The 15,817-nt window shown below is 38.4% G+C and overlaps 1 protein-coding gene across 1 annotated transcript in view; it reads left to right on the forward strand.

Moving 5' to 3' along the window:
* Positions 1–15,817, forward strand: part of diaph2 (diaphanous-related formin 2) — a 346,460-nt gene that overhangs the window by 18,097 nt on the left and 312,546 nt on the right. The window contains exon 5 of the mRNA XM_019364462.2: positions 5,570–5,674. Coding sequence (XP_019220007.1) covers positions 5,570–5,674 — 105 coding nt within the window. The remainder of the gene's footprint in view (positions 1–5,569; positions 5,675–15,817) is intronic.

The raw sequence follows: 15,817 nt of genomic DNA on the forward strand, positions 1-15,817 counted from the left end.
ACATTATGATTGAAACCAGGATCCCACAGAGCTGTCATCTACTCGAGACAGCTTTATCTGTGGATTTATAGAGATAACTGTGATTTTTTCAGTGCTTTAACGTTAGCATCAATCCAGGACTGAAAAACCTTGGTGTAAGTTTACAGAGTTATGTCCATACCATCTTTGTTAAAGCCCCACAAAACAATATTAGGATGACACACACAACCTTTAGTACCTATGTATTAGCATGATATCCTTGGGGTAATGTAGACAACCACTGCATAAAACAGTGCCGTTTCCTAGGATTACACATACCTCTCGTTTGTTTACTGATCCTCATTTGAAGTAAACAACGTGCAATAAATTTACCAATTTTTCTTAAAGTCTTATTTCTGGAGTTTACCGCGATGCTTAAATTATTTTTAAATAGCATGTCTTTAATTTTAATTGTCCAGTAATCCCATGGTTGTATTGACACAACCATTTTTATTTATCTGTACCTCTGTTGTTGTCCAAAGACAATTATAAAGGCACCACTAAACTGTAACGTAGCACCGGATGACATATATTTTCATTTTGAAAAATGCAGGCATAGATTATTTTGAAACAACACCACAGTCTTAATAATGGTGGAGGCTTTCACAATCTCCAGACATTAGTTAGTGGAGGAAAGAAGCCAATGCTTGTAATTGAGGAACTATTTTGTGTTGTTGTTCTTTTTTTCTTTTTTAATTAACAAAAAAAAAGAGTCGCTGAAAATTAAGTGGTATATAATTGATTGTGTCAGCATCATGTGATTTCTCTCCTGTATCATGGTGTTTATTTTGCCCAACCCCAAAGAAGGCCTTTTTTGCTGCGTCTGCATTGCAGCTCAAATAATGTCTCAGTGACTGAATCTACATTGATGTGTGACATGCATTCATACTTGTTTCACCATAAATTTGTATTTTTCAAAATACTTGTATACAGATTGTGATAAGTTGCCCAACAAAGTTGCAAAGCAGTATAAGCAGAATTAAGATAAGATAAGATGGCCTTTATTAGTCCCACAGGTGGGAAATTTGTTTTGTTACAGCAAAAGTGCAAAGTTATGTAGCAGAAATTAGAAAACACTGGAATGCAATAAAATACAATAAAATTGCATGTCTCTCTGACATCTATGAACTACTCTGTACTTTGTCTTTAGAATTGTTTATGGACAACAATGTTAAACACAGACTTCGGCCACTACTCAGTATTAGTTCATTGTGGTTTCTGTGTTTTCATTGGATTTGTTGATATAAAAGAATATGGAACCAAAATTACCTTTTAACTGAACCAAAATGACCTGAGATTTATAGAAAATGTAAATGTTTTATATTCAGATGTTAAGCTTTTGTGAGGCCGGTCTCCACCTACGTATTCCTTAGGCCAGTGTGAGAAGTGCCAAACTTTGAAATTCACTTCGCACTCATCTGTGGGGTCAAAGCTCTGTCACACTTGTGATTTTCTCCATTGAAATGCATTTTTGGCCTTATGTACTGCAGGATTGAAATCTTACAAAAAGCTTTCAGCCCATCTCTTTGAAGTGAGGAGCTGAATTACTCTGGCTTCATTGCATAGGTTGTGTGTACTATTGTGGATAATGTCTCTGAGTGTGTATGTGTGCGTGGTACGGTGCCTGCCTTTCCTTTTTTCTCATACAATGGTCTTTATTGCCAGGGCCAGAGAAATACGACCAGTGCTCCTGGTTTTCATCAGGCGAGTGCTCAGTGTTTTCTTGCCTGGGTGCTCATCCCTGTCACTCAGTTCACCTCTCAATTACTATGTTTGTGCTCACAGCGGCGTGACATTAAACCCAGGCTTCAATTTGCTCAGTGACAGATGACACAGAAGGCATGTTTGTTGGTCTGACATTTGACAGGCCTTGACACTTTGGGTTGGGAAGTATAATTACAGTAATGAAATTAAAATAAAAAAAGGGTTATTTACTTATGTACTTTTTAAGCAAGCGCTATTTACACTCATAGACAGTAAACTTTTCTGGTCAAACCTAGGAAACACAGAAGTAACTGTGGTGTGTAGTTTCTTTTGATGATAGTAGCTTCTCTTCAACATTTATCTGTTCAACACACATTCCAGTTGCTCTCTGTCTTCTTTGTCTCTACACCCATTCTGTAATTGATTGTTATTATGGTCCTACATGTTGCAGTCTTGATGTCTAGCTGGCTTCAAATGAAGGGCTGACCCATGGCATATTAGTGAGACCCCCTACTGTGCGTTAATGACTAGCGGGAAAGTGAAAATACTTTTTTTCGCTGCAAAGTGGTTACACATTGCGCTGTGTATCTCAGAGCCTAAATAGCACGTAGCCTATTACTGAAAGGTCATCAAAAGGGTTTGTCAAAATATAGGAAGAAACACTCAGTCAGTGGCCAGGAAACCCAAATGAACACTTTCTAGAATTTTTGAAGCCAACCATTAAGAGCAGGAGTATATTTATAAAAGTACAGGGGGGAAAGTTAAAATGCATGGAAAAACATTTACTTTCAGCGCTGCCTTAGGAGGGCATTGTGTTTGTATTTACTCCATGTGTTTTGTCATGGAATTTCCTAAGATCTGCACAGCTTGAATTCACAGGATCTCATCAAAATGCGTAGACATAAATCAGTTGATGGAATTTCATGTATTTGCGTCTCACTAGGAAAGCAGCTATAATGCTGTAGTCGACTTCACTAATAGCACAAAAACAACATATAAAAAGCATTCACTGTTCTATTGAAGATTTTCACTAAACCTCGAGGTATCACGATAACCACAGTCCTTTTTTTTTAATGTGTACAGTTATGACTGTACACTAGCAGAGGCGTGGTGTTTTGTGAGGTCAAACGCATGAACTCATCTCCTCAATTTAGACTGTCTGCCTGATGGTGTGAATATGTGTCAATAGCTGCTGCATATTGGCACTCTCCTCCCAAGTTGCCATTAGCAGTCATGGCATTATTGCCCAGATGATGGTTTTACTTGGCTGCCAGCATGAAAACCTGCAAGAGCATGACATCCGTACTTGATTGATTCGACTGATTTGATTTCTGTGCCAATTTGTCTCTGTTTCCGCTCTTTAGAGAATATCTTTTTCGAGTAGGGGAACGGTATTGAGGTGCGCGCAAAGACAGAGGAGCAGTGAAAGAAGAATGTGACATTGCAGTGCTGCTGTGGCTAGTTTGGGGTTTTATGTGCCTCTCTGTGAGCCTTGTCAGGATGAACACTCCTCGTAATAAGCTCCTATGTGATCCCTCAGCAGTTCCACTCTGCACCAGGACATTAAAACCAGCCCACAGGAGAATTACTGCATGTGCCCTTACACACTCATGGATCAGACTTGAGGCTAGTGGACAAAATAATTGATTTGTCACAGTTGAAGCAAAACATTTTATACTTCTACTTTTCTTAGATCCAGTTTTCCCCATAGGGTGAGCACTCCATACTGTTTTCTGCCTGAGATGCATTTGATGGCACCCATTAATTTTCCTTTTCAATGATACAAAGCCTGTAGTGCCCTGGTTTTACTCTGTTTTAGGCTTACCACACCACAGGATTTTGGAATTTTGGGGCCATCTTGTATTATTTTATATATGTTTTAGAAACTAAACACAGCAGTGAGTGTAACAGCTTGCATTGTGCTCAAGATTTTAATATGAGGGCACTTACGTCCACATTATATGATCCATGCAGTCATTTTTTTTTTTACGCCTTTTTAATACAAGGGCAAACTCATTTTATAGGTCAAATTATAACCTTAAACTATGCAATAATTTGATGAAAATCTGTTGCAGTTAATGAATACCTGAAATTTACCATCCGCAGACTTTAGCAGATGCTTGGTATCTTCCCTGGTGAGGTGCTGCCAGGCCTGTGGTGCAGCCATCTTCGGTTATTGCTTGTTTGGGGACTGGTCTTTAGTGAGTCAAACACCTGCTCAGTTGGATTTAGGTTACTGGCTAGTCAAGAGCGTTGCACAATACATATGAAAACTCGTTGATTGCTTCGACTATATTTAGGACGAAGCAATCAGCAGAAATTCTGCTGTGTTTTTATTGCCTGGCTACTGTAAAAATAAATTCTTAGTCGATTTTGCCAGACCAGTGTGAGACAAACAAGGAATCTTTGTCCTCGTAACTTCACCGTCATTTATACAAGCCCAGATCTCCTCATTTCAGTTACATCAGCAGCATAGGCATGATATCTTGAGACTCCTTTTTATGTAGCCTGTGAGGGTATAATTAATAATAGAGCATTAATCATTTTGGAGGCGAAACATGAGGGCTCATTCCTCGAGTTTGCCCCCTGACAAGCGTCCCGCAGGCCCACTGCTCCTACCCCTCCCATAATGTACTCACCCCATCACATTTTCCCTCCTTTATTGAATGCCAATTAAGCAGATAAATTAGCAGGGTTCAGAGATTAATTAAAAAACCTGCTGGTTTCCTTGGGTGAAAAAACCTGCCAATTGTAAAAGTTTCAGCTGCACTTTCTCCCCTCCTCTATCGCTGAAAGATATTAATGATTTTTGTAGCTCAGAGGGTATTTACTAGAGGAAATATGCTTGAAGGAATTCAGGTCACTGTGCCCCTGGATGGAATTCCTGCCCATGCTTTGCTAACAAATGAAGAAAAACCTTTTGAATCAGGTTATTTGTGGTAAGACATTCAAACCTCTGCACAAAAGAGTGCTCTTACTTTCAACTCACACACTTCTTTTTTTTTTTCTCTAGCTGAATTTTACACTTAACTGCATGAAAGGAAATCACTGTCAGAACAGATCAACGTGTAGTAAAAGACAAATGATTTTCTCTGCTTCCCAGCAGAGGGCAGCATGCCTCCACACCTTTAGGTTCACCATCCTAAAACCCTGAGGAGGATGTTTTTTCACTCTGTTCATTCTACCCATCTCTTTGTGAGAGAGTGCTTCTGATAAACATCCCCCTCCATTCTAATCATCATGTCATTCCCTAGCTTTTAGTGCTCTGTCCAGCCTTCGCTCTATCCCCTGATGTCTCTCACATGAAAGACCTCTTTTGTGATGCAGAATTAAAGTAGCATGAAGATAATACTCCCAATAACACACAGATACTGCCTATCCAGCCTATCTGATGTGATTGCATGGCCTCAATAGAAGCAGTGTGTTTGATTTTGTTCTCCTGTTCTGAGTTGGGGTGTAGAGTTTTTATTGCTGCAGCCTTGCTACTTTCGTTTCAAGGACTAATTATTATTGCCATTATTTTCTGCTGCTGAGCCACGTGACTTTAACAAAGAAACAGACAGCAAACTTTTTTTCAGCCATAAAAACACAGGATTTTCTATTAAAGGATTTTAGTGAAAATGGAACAATAATTGTTTGTTTGTTGAAAAAGCTTCTTCTTGTTAGTGAAACCATTGTGCTGTAAATAACACGGTAACAAGTTTGAGGTTGCGAAATGCAGTTGATTTGAAATGTTTTATTAAATTCAAGTTCAAATGTCAAGTATTTTTGTAAAATCTGTTTTTACTTAAAACTGTTGAGTATCACAGAGCTTCATTATTAACTTATTGCTTTTCTTGTTGTGTAGGAGGACATGAACCTGAATGAGGATCGCAAAGCGCCTCTGCGAGAAAAGGACTTGAGCACCAAACGCGAGATGGTGGTCCAGTACATCTCAGCCACGGCCAAATCTGTAAGTGAGAGAATACATTTCAGAGTTATGTCTTTATAAGGTGAGATATATTGTACAGTTGTAACTGGTGGGCTGAAATATCACAACACTTAACACACCTCTCTAAAATGACCACATGATGCTTTTTGCTTGCTTTGTCATCTGCTCTTGCACACGCTCACTTTTGCTGCCTTTCTTCACACCTCATGCTTGAAATCCACGCCTTTGATTGCAGTTTTGATTTATATCCCTTACTTCTTCCCCTGTTGTGCCAAAATCTTCCAGATTTAAGGCAATCCCTCACTTACTCAATCATAGGTGGATGGTCCAGTCACATGCTTGCATGAAAACGGTTGGTTGTCCAGGTGCATAATTGTATGTGAATTTTTGGTGGTGTCTTCTCGCTGCATTATTTGTTTATGAAGAAGATATTTAAAATTGCTCTTAGTTCAGCTGCAGTATATCAATGAAAGGCACTGTCATCAAATACAGGAGTGAAATATGACAAATTTCTGACCAGTAAACCTGTGATAATTCTTTACACTGCACCGTAGCATGCTTTACCGTTTAGTTTTGCATGCTATGGATGCTTAGAAGAATTATTTTGTTGGTCTGTTTACTCTCAGTTGTTTTAAAATGAGATTAGATATAAAATTAATTAAAATGATTTTGCCTGTTTTGTGTTGGAGTAATTTGGTGGAGAGGCGATGCTTAATCATTTTAAGCAATAACAGTTTTGGCAGCAATCCATGAATGTATGATAAATTCTTGTATTGTCTATTGAAGTTATGGCCAGCCTCGTGCTGTAAAATTCAGATCACTTCTGAAGAAGAAGAAGAAAAAAAAAGTGATTTCTGTCCTCTTTGTTTCCTGAACCTGGTAGCTCCTTCTTGACATCATCATTTATTACCTGCCTCATTGTTATGGTAATTAACTGGCATTATTGATAATGATGATTATCCGAGATGATTGAATTCCACACAGGGCCCATTATGCTTTGTGAGCACTGATATTTTATTCAAATGAATAACGTAATCCATGTAGTCAAAGGACAGAGGACAAAATGGGATGTCTGTCAGCACCCTGCTATCACATTTAATAGGTCTGAAGAAAGGGGATGGTTGAATGTCAGTGATGATTGTGTGCATGCTGATTCATGCAGGTGCACATGCAGTCACACTATATTACAGGACAGCTATATATCCAAACGCCATTACATACCAATAATACATAAAGATAATGTGCTTCAACTTAATAGTTTGCAATTTCTTTACATATGATTGCAACAGTCATGTGACACGGCTGCCAATTCTCTGCAGTTAGCAACATGATACACAACAATTATTCCTGTAACTACAGTATGAGAGAGACAGGAGCAAGACTTCTATTTCACAGTTTTAGAGTATATCAGAGATTACTCCAGGAAGAAATTCTGTTATTTTACAAGTATAAAAAATATTAAGTTGATAAGACACAAACAAAACAACAACAAAAAAATGGCCAAGTTGGATAAGGTGATCACATCTGCAAAATTTAGTCATCAGCAGATTTTTTCTCCTGTTTTCAGTAAAGTATATTTATACATTTAATGGCCTCACTTTCTTTTACGTCCTGGTAGATGGAAAGAGACAAAAGATATTTCTTAATGTTACTCCATTTAAACATTTACAAATGTATGTAACAGTAAAGCTTCCTTAGACTGCCTTGTAGTGTTCCTCTGCTGTTGGACTGTGTGATGGGGGTTGTAGTAACCCAGCCACTCGTTGCTGTCTGTTTTACCTGGTGTTACGGCGCAGTATAGTTTGTCAGGAGTTGCCTTACAAGTGTGAAAAGGGTTTAAATTTTTGAGACCTTTTATAATTTAGACTTCAAAATCACCATCAATTTTTTCCACTCAGTCTGCACGAATGAGCCTATATGTCTCTAAATTAAAGGTTGGACATTATTGGGGGCTAATGCTGCATATGGGTGCTAATACGCATGTCAGTGGTGATCGAATGTAGGAGTGGTGCATTTTGAAAATCCTGTCTGGATTCTCTGTCTTGCTGTTGTGCATTCAATGCTAATATCATTTTGCTTATCTAGCAAAGATGTATGCCGCATTGGGAGGTTGCAGATTTTGTTGGTGTCAAACGGCTACAAACATGCTTTGTTTGTCTTTTTTTCTTTTTCTTTTTTTATTCCACACGCTATTTAATAGGTGTCTGATTTACACGTACCTTTCATTTCAGTCAGTGAAATATAAGGGGGACAACCAGGACCATCTCTTCCACACTCATACGTAGTCAAATTTGTGTGTAGATACTTTAATTCACCTCTTTCTTTCTCAACTTAATGCAGTTGCAGAGAACGTAGACTTGGAACTAGAAGTTTAAATCAGTAAATGCTGGTGGAACAAGAAATATCCCCCTTGTATTGTGTAACCCTTTTCTTGTCTGTCTCTGCAGACTTGCTCAATTGAACATGTGCCTTAGTGTTCAGGAATAGGCAGTATTCCTGGAGTTCAATAGCTTTAAGTGCTTCAGGTTTCTCTCACGGGGTGCTCCTTTCTTGTATGTACAGTATATTCACCTTTCATGCTTACTGACATACCACATCCTCTTTTTAAACCGCTGTTTGGCTCGAAAATGACATAATTTGGGAAAAGACTAATTCTTACTTTGTTTTCTCTTGTAAAATATGTCTTTCAAAGGGAAGTTAAAGCTTTTCTTCTTCTCTCTCTCCTGTGAATTGCCACCTCTCTCCTGGTCTGTCGCCAGGCAAGTTTGAGAACACTTCCCATAGTATACCAGGGTGCCTCAGCAGGGGTCTGGCAAATTACCCCCAACACAAATGGGATGTCTTTTCACAGGAGAATTCCACATTGACCCTGTTCATTTGAATATGAGCTGTGTTTCAGTGGAATCCAACGCTGCTCTTGTAGGAGTGTGTCTACTGACGTTCTTGTCCATCAGCTTTGCATGAACAGTTGCATTTCTTTCTCATCTTATTTTCCTGTTCTTTCTCACCTTTACATATGTGCCAAACTAATCTAAACAATTGTTACTATTAGAATTTCTCTGCGATTTAGTTTTGACTACCAGCAGTGAATATTTCAGTGTTTAATTCCAGACTTGCTCTGTCTCATCCAGGAAAGGTGTTATGGAGGGTCTTAACAGGGGGGACGTTCTAGTGTTATTAATGAAGTTTTATTCAAATATTGGTTTGTTTGATGCAACCAATGTGCCACCTTCTTCTCTGAGTGGGACTCGGATTTGCTCAGGTCATTCAAGCACTTTATTATTAGCCTGATAAGTGTTTACGTAATTATTTGAAAAAAAAAAGAAGAGTAGACATAATTGTATTTGTACGGAATAAAAAAATCTGTATACTTGTACCTATTGACTTATCCTTTTATACGTGTGCCTATTGACTTCTCCTGCTAAGCATCAGAACTCAAAAGGTAGTGAAATGAAAAGACTTGTCCTTGTTTCAGAAAAAGGTGTTACATTGCACCCAAACTAAAAACTTGTTAGTGAAACTGTGCCGTTCCCCCTTAAGCTCCTCTCTGACTATTATCTGAACACACTAAAGATAGTGTCTGCTATTTTGGTCAAGCTGCTATGAAATAATATTAAAAAATATGTATTTGATCTGGTTGGCATCAATATCCATGCAAAATATCTGAGCTCTGAGTTACGTCAATGTGACTCATTTCAAAGAGTCTAAACTGCAAGATTTAGGTAATGCACTGTCTTAAATAGTGATATGCTGCATTCGCAGGAAAGCAAGGAAAGTGTAGTTAGAGTGTGAATACAAAGTAGTATTTCTGCGATCAGGTGATGACATGTGTAGAACACACTTTATGTGATGGAGTGATGGAGAGGGGAATCAAGCATCATATGGCCACAGATCTAGAAAGTTTGTGCGTGACATTAAATGAAACAAAAATGCAGGTTTTGTACTTCCTTTCTCTGCATACTAGAGATATGGGGTACCCTAGTGTGTCCTGTAACTTCCTGCAATCAAAATGCATTTCTTCAGAAGCATACGGCAGAGAAAGATTTAGAATACATTTACTCTGCTGACAGACACACTCCTACTGTGAAACAAGCCCCACAGTTGCAGTAATGAAAATCACTTCCGTTACCTGCCACTATTGACAGATAACAAGGTTAAACTTCAAGAATCGTGCTGACTGCATGGGTTCAAGGTAGCTCTGCCACACAAATTTGACACCTGAAGCCCAACGTTAATGGCAGCAGATTGATTTCAGTCCACAGAGCTTCTTTGCCCACACTAGCCACTGTTCTGTTCTGTACCACTCATTCAATCAGTCAGTCACAAGGGCAATCATATTTTATCCCCTTAATCATTTAATTAATACCTTGTGTGGAAGATGGCATGACTAAACATCACTTCCGCTTTCGTTGCGGCAACTTTTACTTCGGCGTGTTTTCATATGCCGAGCAAATATTTATATTCAAAATAATTTGTAACACTGCAGCTGCCAAACGCAGACATTGTCTTCAGCATGTGACGATAGTTTTGAATGTTCTCTTGTTGGCTTTAAAAAATTTTAAGTGTATAGTGTGTGCTTTAATTGTGTGAAGAATTTTTGTGATGTCCCATAAGTTACGCTAATGCTTCAACGTGTAATGGAGAGAATTCTCTGGCCTTACTAATGATTGTGCTGTTTGTGTCTTTTTGCACATTAACCTCCTCCGCTGATCGCTGCATGCAGATAACTGGGAGCAAAGTTGCGGTAAGTAGCCCATTATTTATTTAGCTTGTGAATCTTCGTACTTCTATGTATCTGTCTTTATTCACTCCCTAAGCTCACAAATACACATTACACATCATTTTATCTCGTTTTGGAAGGATGTTGAGGAGCGCATTCTGAACTGTGCAAGTGAGGGTCATTTCATTTTCTTTTCATTTTCACCTGTGATATTACTAATGGGCTTTAATTTGAAAAGGCTATAAACTGTCAACACATTTCCTGCATGCAAATTTTTAGCACTTTAAAATGAGGGATTTTGAAATTATACAGCCTGAAAGTGAGTCAGGACACCTTTTGTTGGTTTTTGCTGTTTCTCTTTGCAATTGATTGCAGTGTAACTTCTATTAGCATTTCAATACTTTAATATCCACAAAGAAGGATAGCTTTTACACAAATTCTCATAATCTTCAATCTAATCTGTTTATCAAAATGATTTTCATTTTGTCTGTGAGATACAATGCACATAGAGAATATACAGTAAAGCTACTGCGACTACCCCCCATCACAGGGGGTAGCTCTACACGTCGCCTTGCTGTTATTTGGCGCTATATAAATAAAATTGAATTGAAGATGTTTAATTTGACTGGATGCCCTTCCTGACACAACCCCAAAGGGATTTGCATTTCTTTTTGAGATCAAACTAAGGATCTTAGGTGCACATGTACCACACTATGGATCCACATTAAAAATATACAGTATAACACTTAATAGGACTTTGCGCAAACTCATAAATACTGTACACAGACACACACTGACCCACAGTGCACTGCAATATTTTTCTGCCTAAAGCAGAAATATTCGACCATATTGGGATAGTGCAAAAATTTATGGTTGTTTATCAAAATTTGCTGTCAACAGCTCCCCATGTGAAAGGAACACGACTGGTTGCTTACAAATGCTTATTCTTCTTCTTCATTTTACTTCAGGTAGTTTACTTGAAGTATACTATTGGAATTTCCCTCTCTATTGGCAATACACATTCATTTGTTTACATTATAATATGCAGATTACTTATTTTCACCTACAAAATGGCATCCCTCTTTTGTAAAGAAGAAATTATTTTGTGTTTTTTTTTTTAACATCTACTGGTTCATAGTTTTGCAAGTGTTGAATTGTCACTTTAAACTGTGTTTTATTACCTTTTGAGAGCTTTGTAAGGATTAGGAGGACTGTAAAGCTTAACAGAAACACACAGACAAAGTAAAGTAGCACTGTGTGACCTGGCCTCTGCTCTGCTCATGATCTCAGACAAACCTCGCTCTGCAAGGCATTTAACAGAACCATTTGTATCGATTGAGTTTTCTCCTTCTTTGTCGAACTGTTCTTTTGTGCTTGGTTATTTCCGTTGGAAGAACAGGTTTTTCAGCTCTGCCCCTATTGACCTGGACTGAGTAGCTTTCAATCAGCGGCAATGGCCGGTTTGTTTTCACTAGACATAATATGACAAAATCATACAAGTTTGAATTGTGGAGACCTAAATTAAGAATTTCTGCAAACCATGCAGGGACCCTGGTCAAATGCATTGCTTCCAACTCAAGAGCATACTGATACATTTGACCTGGCATTTGTAACCTCTGTGCCATCCCTCTAGCAGTAGCCCATAGATATGGCTAACATACAGGCAGGTATAAACTGTCATTCTTGAAAGCCCAACTGAAAGCTAGTGGGGGTGTTCGGGGTGCAGATGGAGAGCATTTAGCCGATGATGGCCTACAGTACAACTCCCTGCTTTGCTGGCAGATTCCCATTTTCATGCTGTCTGCGTGTGTCGGTTGGACAGAGTGCTCTCTTATGTGCTGTAAGGGAAGTGTTGGTTAGGATTGTCTGCAGGGAAAATACAACTGTAACTTCTCTGTCTAAGGCATGAAACCTCCCTGGCACTCTCCCCATGGAGAATGAGGTAGGAATACAGAGACTGTGTGAATTACCTGTAATCCACTTTGACCACTGTAGAACTGTACAACATTGCAAAGCTGCGTATGCTCTCAATGTGCGGATTCCCTATTAATGCCCCTATTCTGCCCCTGTGTCATCAAGTTTGTGGTCTTTACCTTTGATGTTAAGATTTATTGTATATAACATATACATATAAGTAACTACATGTTTTACGCAGTGTGCTGCCCTGTTACCCACTACAATGGCTTTATAGCGTCAGGCTTTGTAAAACATGGCCTGATTTAGTCAAGGGCCACATTGTAACAATACATCAATGTCTACTGCAGTGTTAACGTGAAAGCTGACTGTTGTTTCGTCACTGTGCGATACCACTGCGAGAATCTGCAGCTCACAATGATGCCGAAACCTTTGATTGTGAGAGGTTGTGTGATGCAGGCAAAAGAAAAAAAGAAACTGCAATCCCTAGACCACAGGGAGGTGATCAATATCTGTATGACTGGACAGATGACTGCTTATTTCCATGGTAACGTCGTGGTCAGTTCTGAGATGTCAGGTGGTGATGGCTGGTGTGGTTGGTGTGTGTTTTCAGTGTGTGGGTTGGACCAGAGATCCTAAAACGCGTCAGACAACCTGAGAAAAAAAGGTCAGAAGAGGCTGTATTGGCTTCACTATAGCTGATAAACTTCATAAACATTCTTCTTTTTTCTGCTGCTTTGGAATGTTGGCATTTTAATTTCAGTGTATCTAAAGATGTCTTTAACATCAACTTCTTTTCTTGTGTGCATAGTTGTGTGGATGTATGCAGTTATGTGATTGTTTGTGATATAGGAGGATAGGAATACATTAGAAAAATCTCACATCTTAATGTCATGGAGTATAACTTAGTTCAACTACAAGGTCGTTTTCATTAATCCGTTCAAATGTGGCTGTATATTCAACATTTAAATGAAAAGATGTTTGTGTGTCTCGCATGCACAGCATTGCAAAAGCACTAAACCTTGATATTTTCCTCATTTTTGAGATAGTTTAAGAGTTTCATTCATTTGCAATCCACCTGAGGTATTTTATTGATGCATTTTTTTAATCATTATTTTCTAAAGATGCATTTTTTCCTCACTAATGTATTAGTTACTGTTAGTAGTTAATCAATACCTTAGGTAAAAATTCACATTCAGAGCATTCAGTCAATATGCAAAATTTGGACATAACTTTTTATGATCAGCAGTCAAAACCCCTAAATTTCTTAGTTTAGAACCAGAGAAAGGCAAGAGAAACGCACTTACCCTTCAGCACTGAAATGAAGGATGTTGATATACGTTTTTATTTTGTTTTATTGGTTGATATTATATGTATCTCAGGTGAATTACCTGTGCTCCTAATCTTCTGTGTTAGTGCCAAGGATTTTTGGACAATCTGTTAGCAAATAGTTATCGTTAGGATAGAGAATCGCAAAGCATCCAGATGGGAAACAAGGGACATAGAAAGAGAGTTGCAAGGATATGAGGCAGACATCTGGCTCCTCTTTAACTCCAATCAAGTGTTCGTTCACAGTGCCAGGAGTGCTTGTGAAGGACCCTAAAAAAAGGAAAAAGTAAAAGAAATATGGTGAGCCTGAAAGGAAATCAAGGCACCCTCCCTCCCTGCTTACCTTTTAAAACCACATACCTCAAAAGACTTTTTGTTTCAAGCAAGCTATTAAACTGGGTGCTGAGGGTTGAGCAGATTTGATGTGGCACATGTCCTTGGTTCTTTAAAAGAACAGGAATGAAAAATTAATCAATAGCGTGTGCCTCCCATGCCCTGAGCCAGTGTTCAACATAGAGTCTATTTTAAATTAAGATCAAGGAAACATGCTCTGGAGGGGACCGTTTCAATAAGATGTTTCTTTGATTGGCTGAAAGCAAATTTTAGAGTTCTTCTGATTGACATAAAAAGTTGCCTGAGAGTGAGATTAGGAAATATTTATTTGACAAAATACTTTCACATAGGATATCTTTAAATGTGCTTTGCTATCATTTGTTGCTTTAATGACTCAAATTATAGGAAAATTCTATTCCCAGAATCCTTCACTGGGATGTGTTAGGGCATGATCATGTAGACTACAGTTTAAAAACCCAATGGTTATCATTTGGGGCTCAAATGTAAATATCTGGAGAACTGGTCATGCCTTACTGTTCTGTGCATAATTTGCTGTTTCACTATGAATGCGGGTCACTGTCATTTGATTATGGCATGAGTTTCAGATGATGGAAAGAAGCATTCTTTATGTCGGAAAACCCAGTCACATCTACAAAGTCAAACCGTACTAATGCAGTTTAGGGAAACGAGCCCACACTGGAATTCCATCTCTTTGAATAACCTGGACATCAACCTGACAAATCCAGGTTCCTCCTTTCTGCTCCATTTGCAGGTCAAAGGGAACCCTTTTTCCATAAACAGATTTATAGGCATTTGCCTTTCTTCCTTTGTAGACTCAACTATGGTATCATTTGCATCTTGATAATTTTTTTTCATCTACAAACTTTCCTCTTTCCATCCTTTTGATTCAGGTTGATATCTTTTTCATTCGTCCTTAGATCTACAAGCAGATCTAAAACTGTATCAATCTCTTTTTGTTTGATACATTTTAGATCTACAAGCAGATCTAAAACTGTATCAATCTCTTTTTGTATGTTTTTGATATTTTTTGTGTTTGATAGCATTTTGTGTGGTGAATCCTGTGATGTTATGGTGGTGAAGTCCTCTTTTGATCATTGACAAGGAAACATGTACATCCTTTCTTGACTTGTTGTGGAGGCATAAAGGGCTCTCTTGTCATTGTTCAAATGATTTTTTTGTCCATGAGAATTGTGCTTCTCTGTTTACCAGTTTATTTGTTATGTTGTAGCTTTGTAGCGCATCGAAGTTTGGTAGACTAAACACCTTTTAATGTCAGATTTGTTCATCTATAAGCTCATGATCGTCTTCATCTTACTCATTGTCAAATTTTTCTTGTTTTGTCAAAACAGTCCAGTTACTTTTATACCCTTGGCAGTTATTAGACAGAACGTGCTATATTTGCCACAATTTCTTACAACAGTGGCTCATTCATGCTGCTCTAGACATTTTAGTGGTATGGTTTGGGTCCATTCGCCCCCTCAGACAGAAGGGTCACTGCAAATCGATACAAAGCTTTTCTGAGCAATCACCTTTGTCTAATGATAAAACTTTACAATTCTGATGGGAATGGTCTCCTCCAGAATGCCTCCATCCAATGGCCATGAGAGGTCACTGAATGGTTTGATGAGTATAAAAATTAATCACATGCTACAGCCTTTGCAGTCACCAAATCTCAACCTAAATTAACACCTGTGGGAGACAGATGGACTTTTATGTCAGAGAGTGCTTTCGAACACCAAGTAGGAGAACATTTTTTGAAGAAAAACTCACAGAATGAGCATCATGGCACACTGAAGCTCTTCTGGGAAGATATGAGGGTTCAACACGGTACTTTATAAATACTTTTA

This window comes from Oreochromis niloticus, linkage group LG2 (genome assembly GCF_001858045.2).
Source record: "Oreochromis niloticus isolate F11D_XX linkage group LG2, O_niloticus_UMD_NMBU, whole genome shotgun sequence".
Classification (NCBI taxonomy): Eukaryota; Metazoa; Chordata; class Actinopteri; order Cichliformes; family Cichlidae; genus Oreochromis; species Oreochromis niloticus.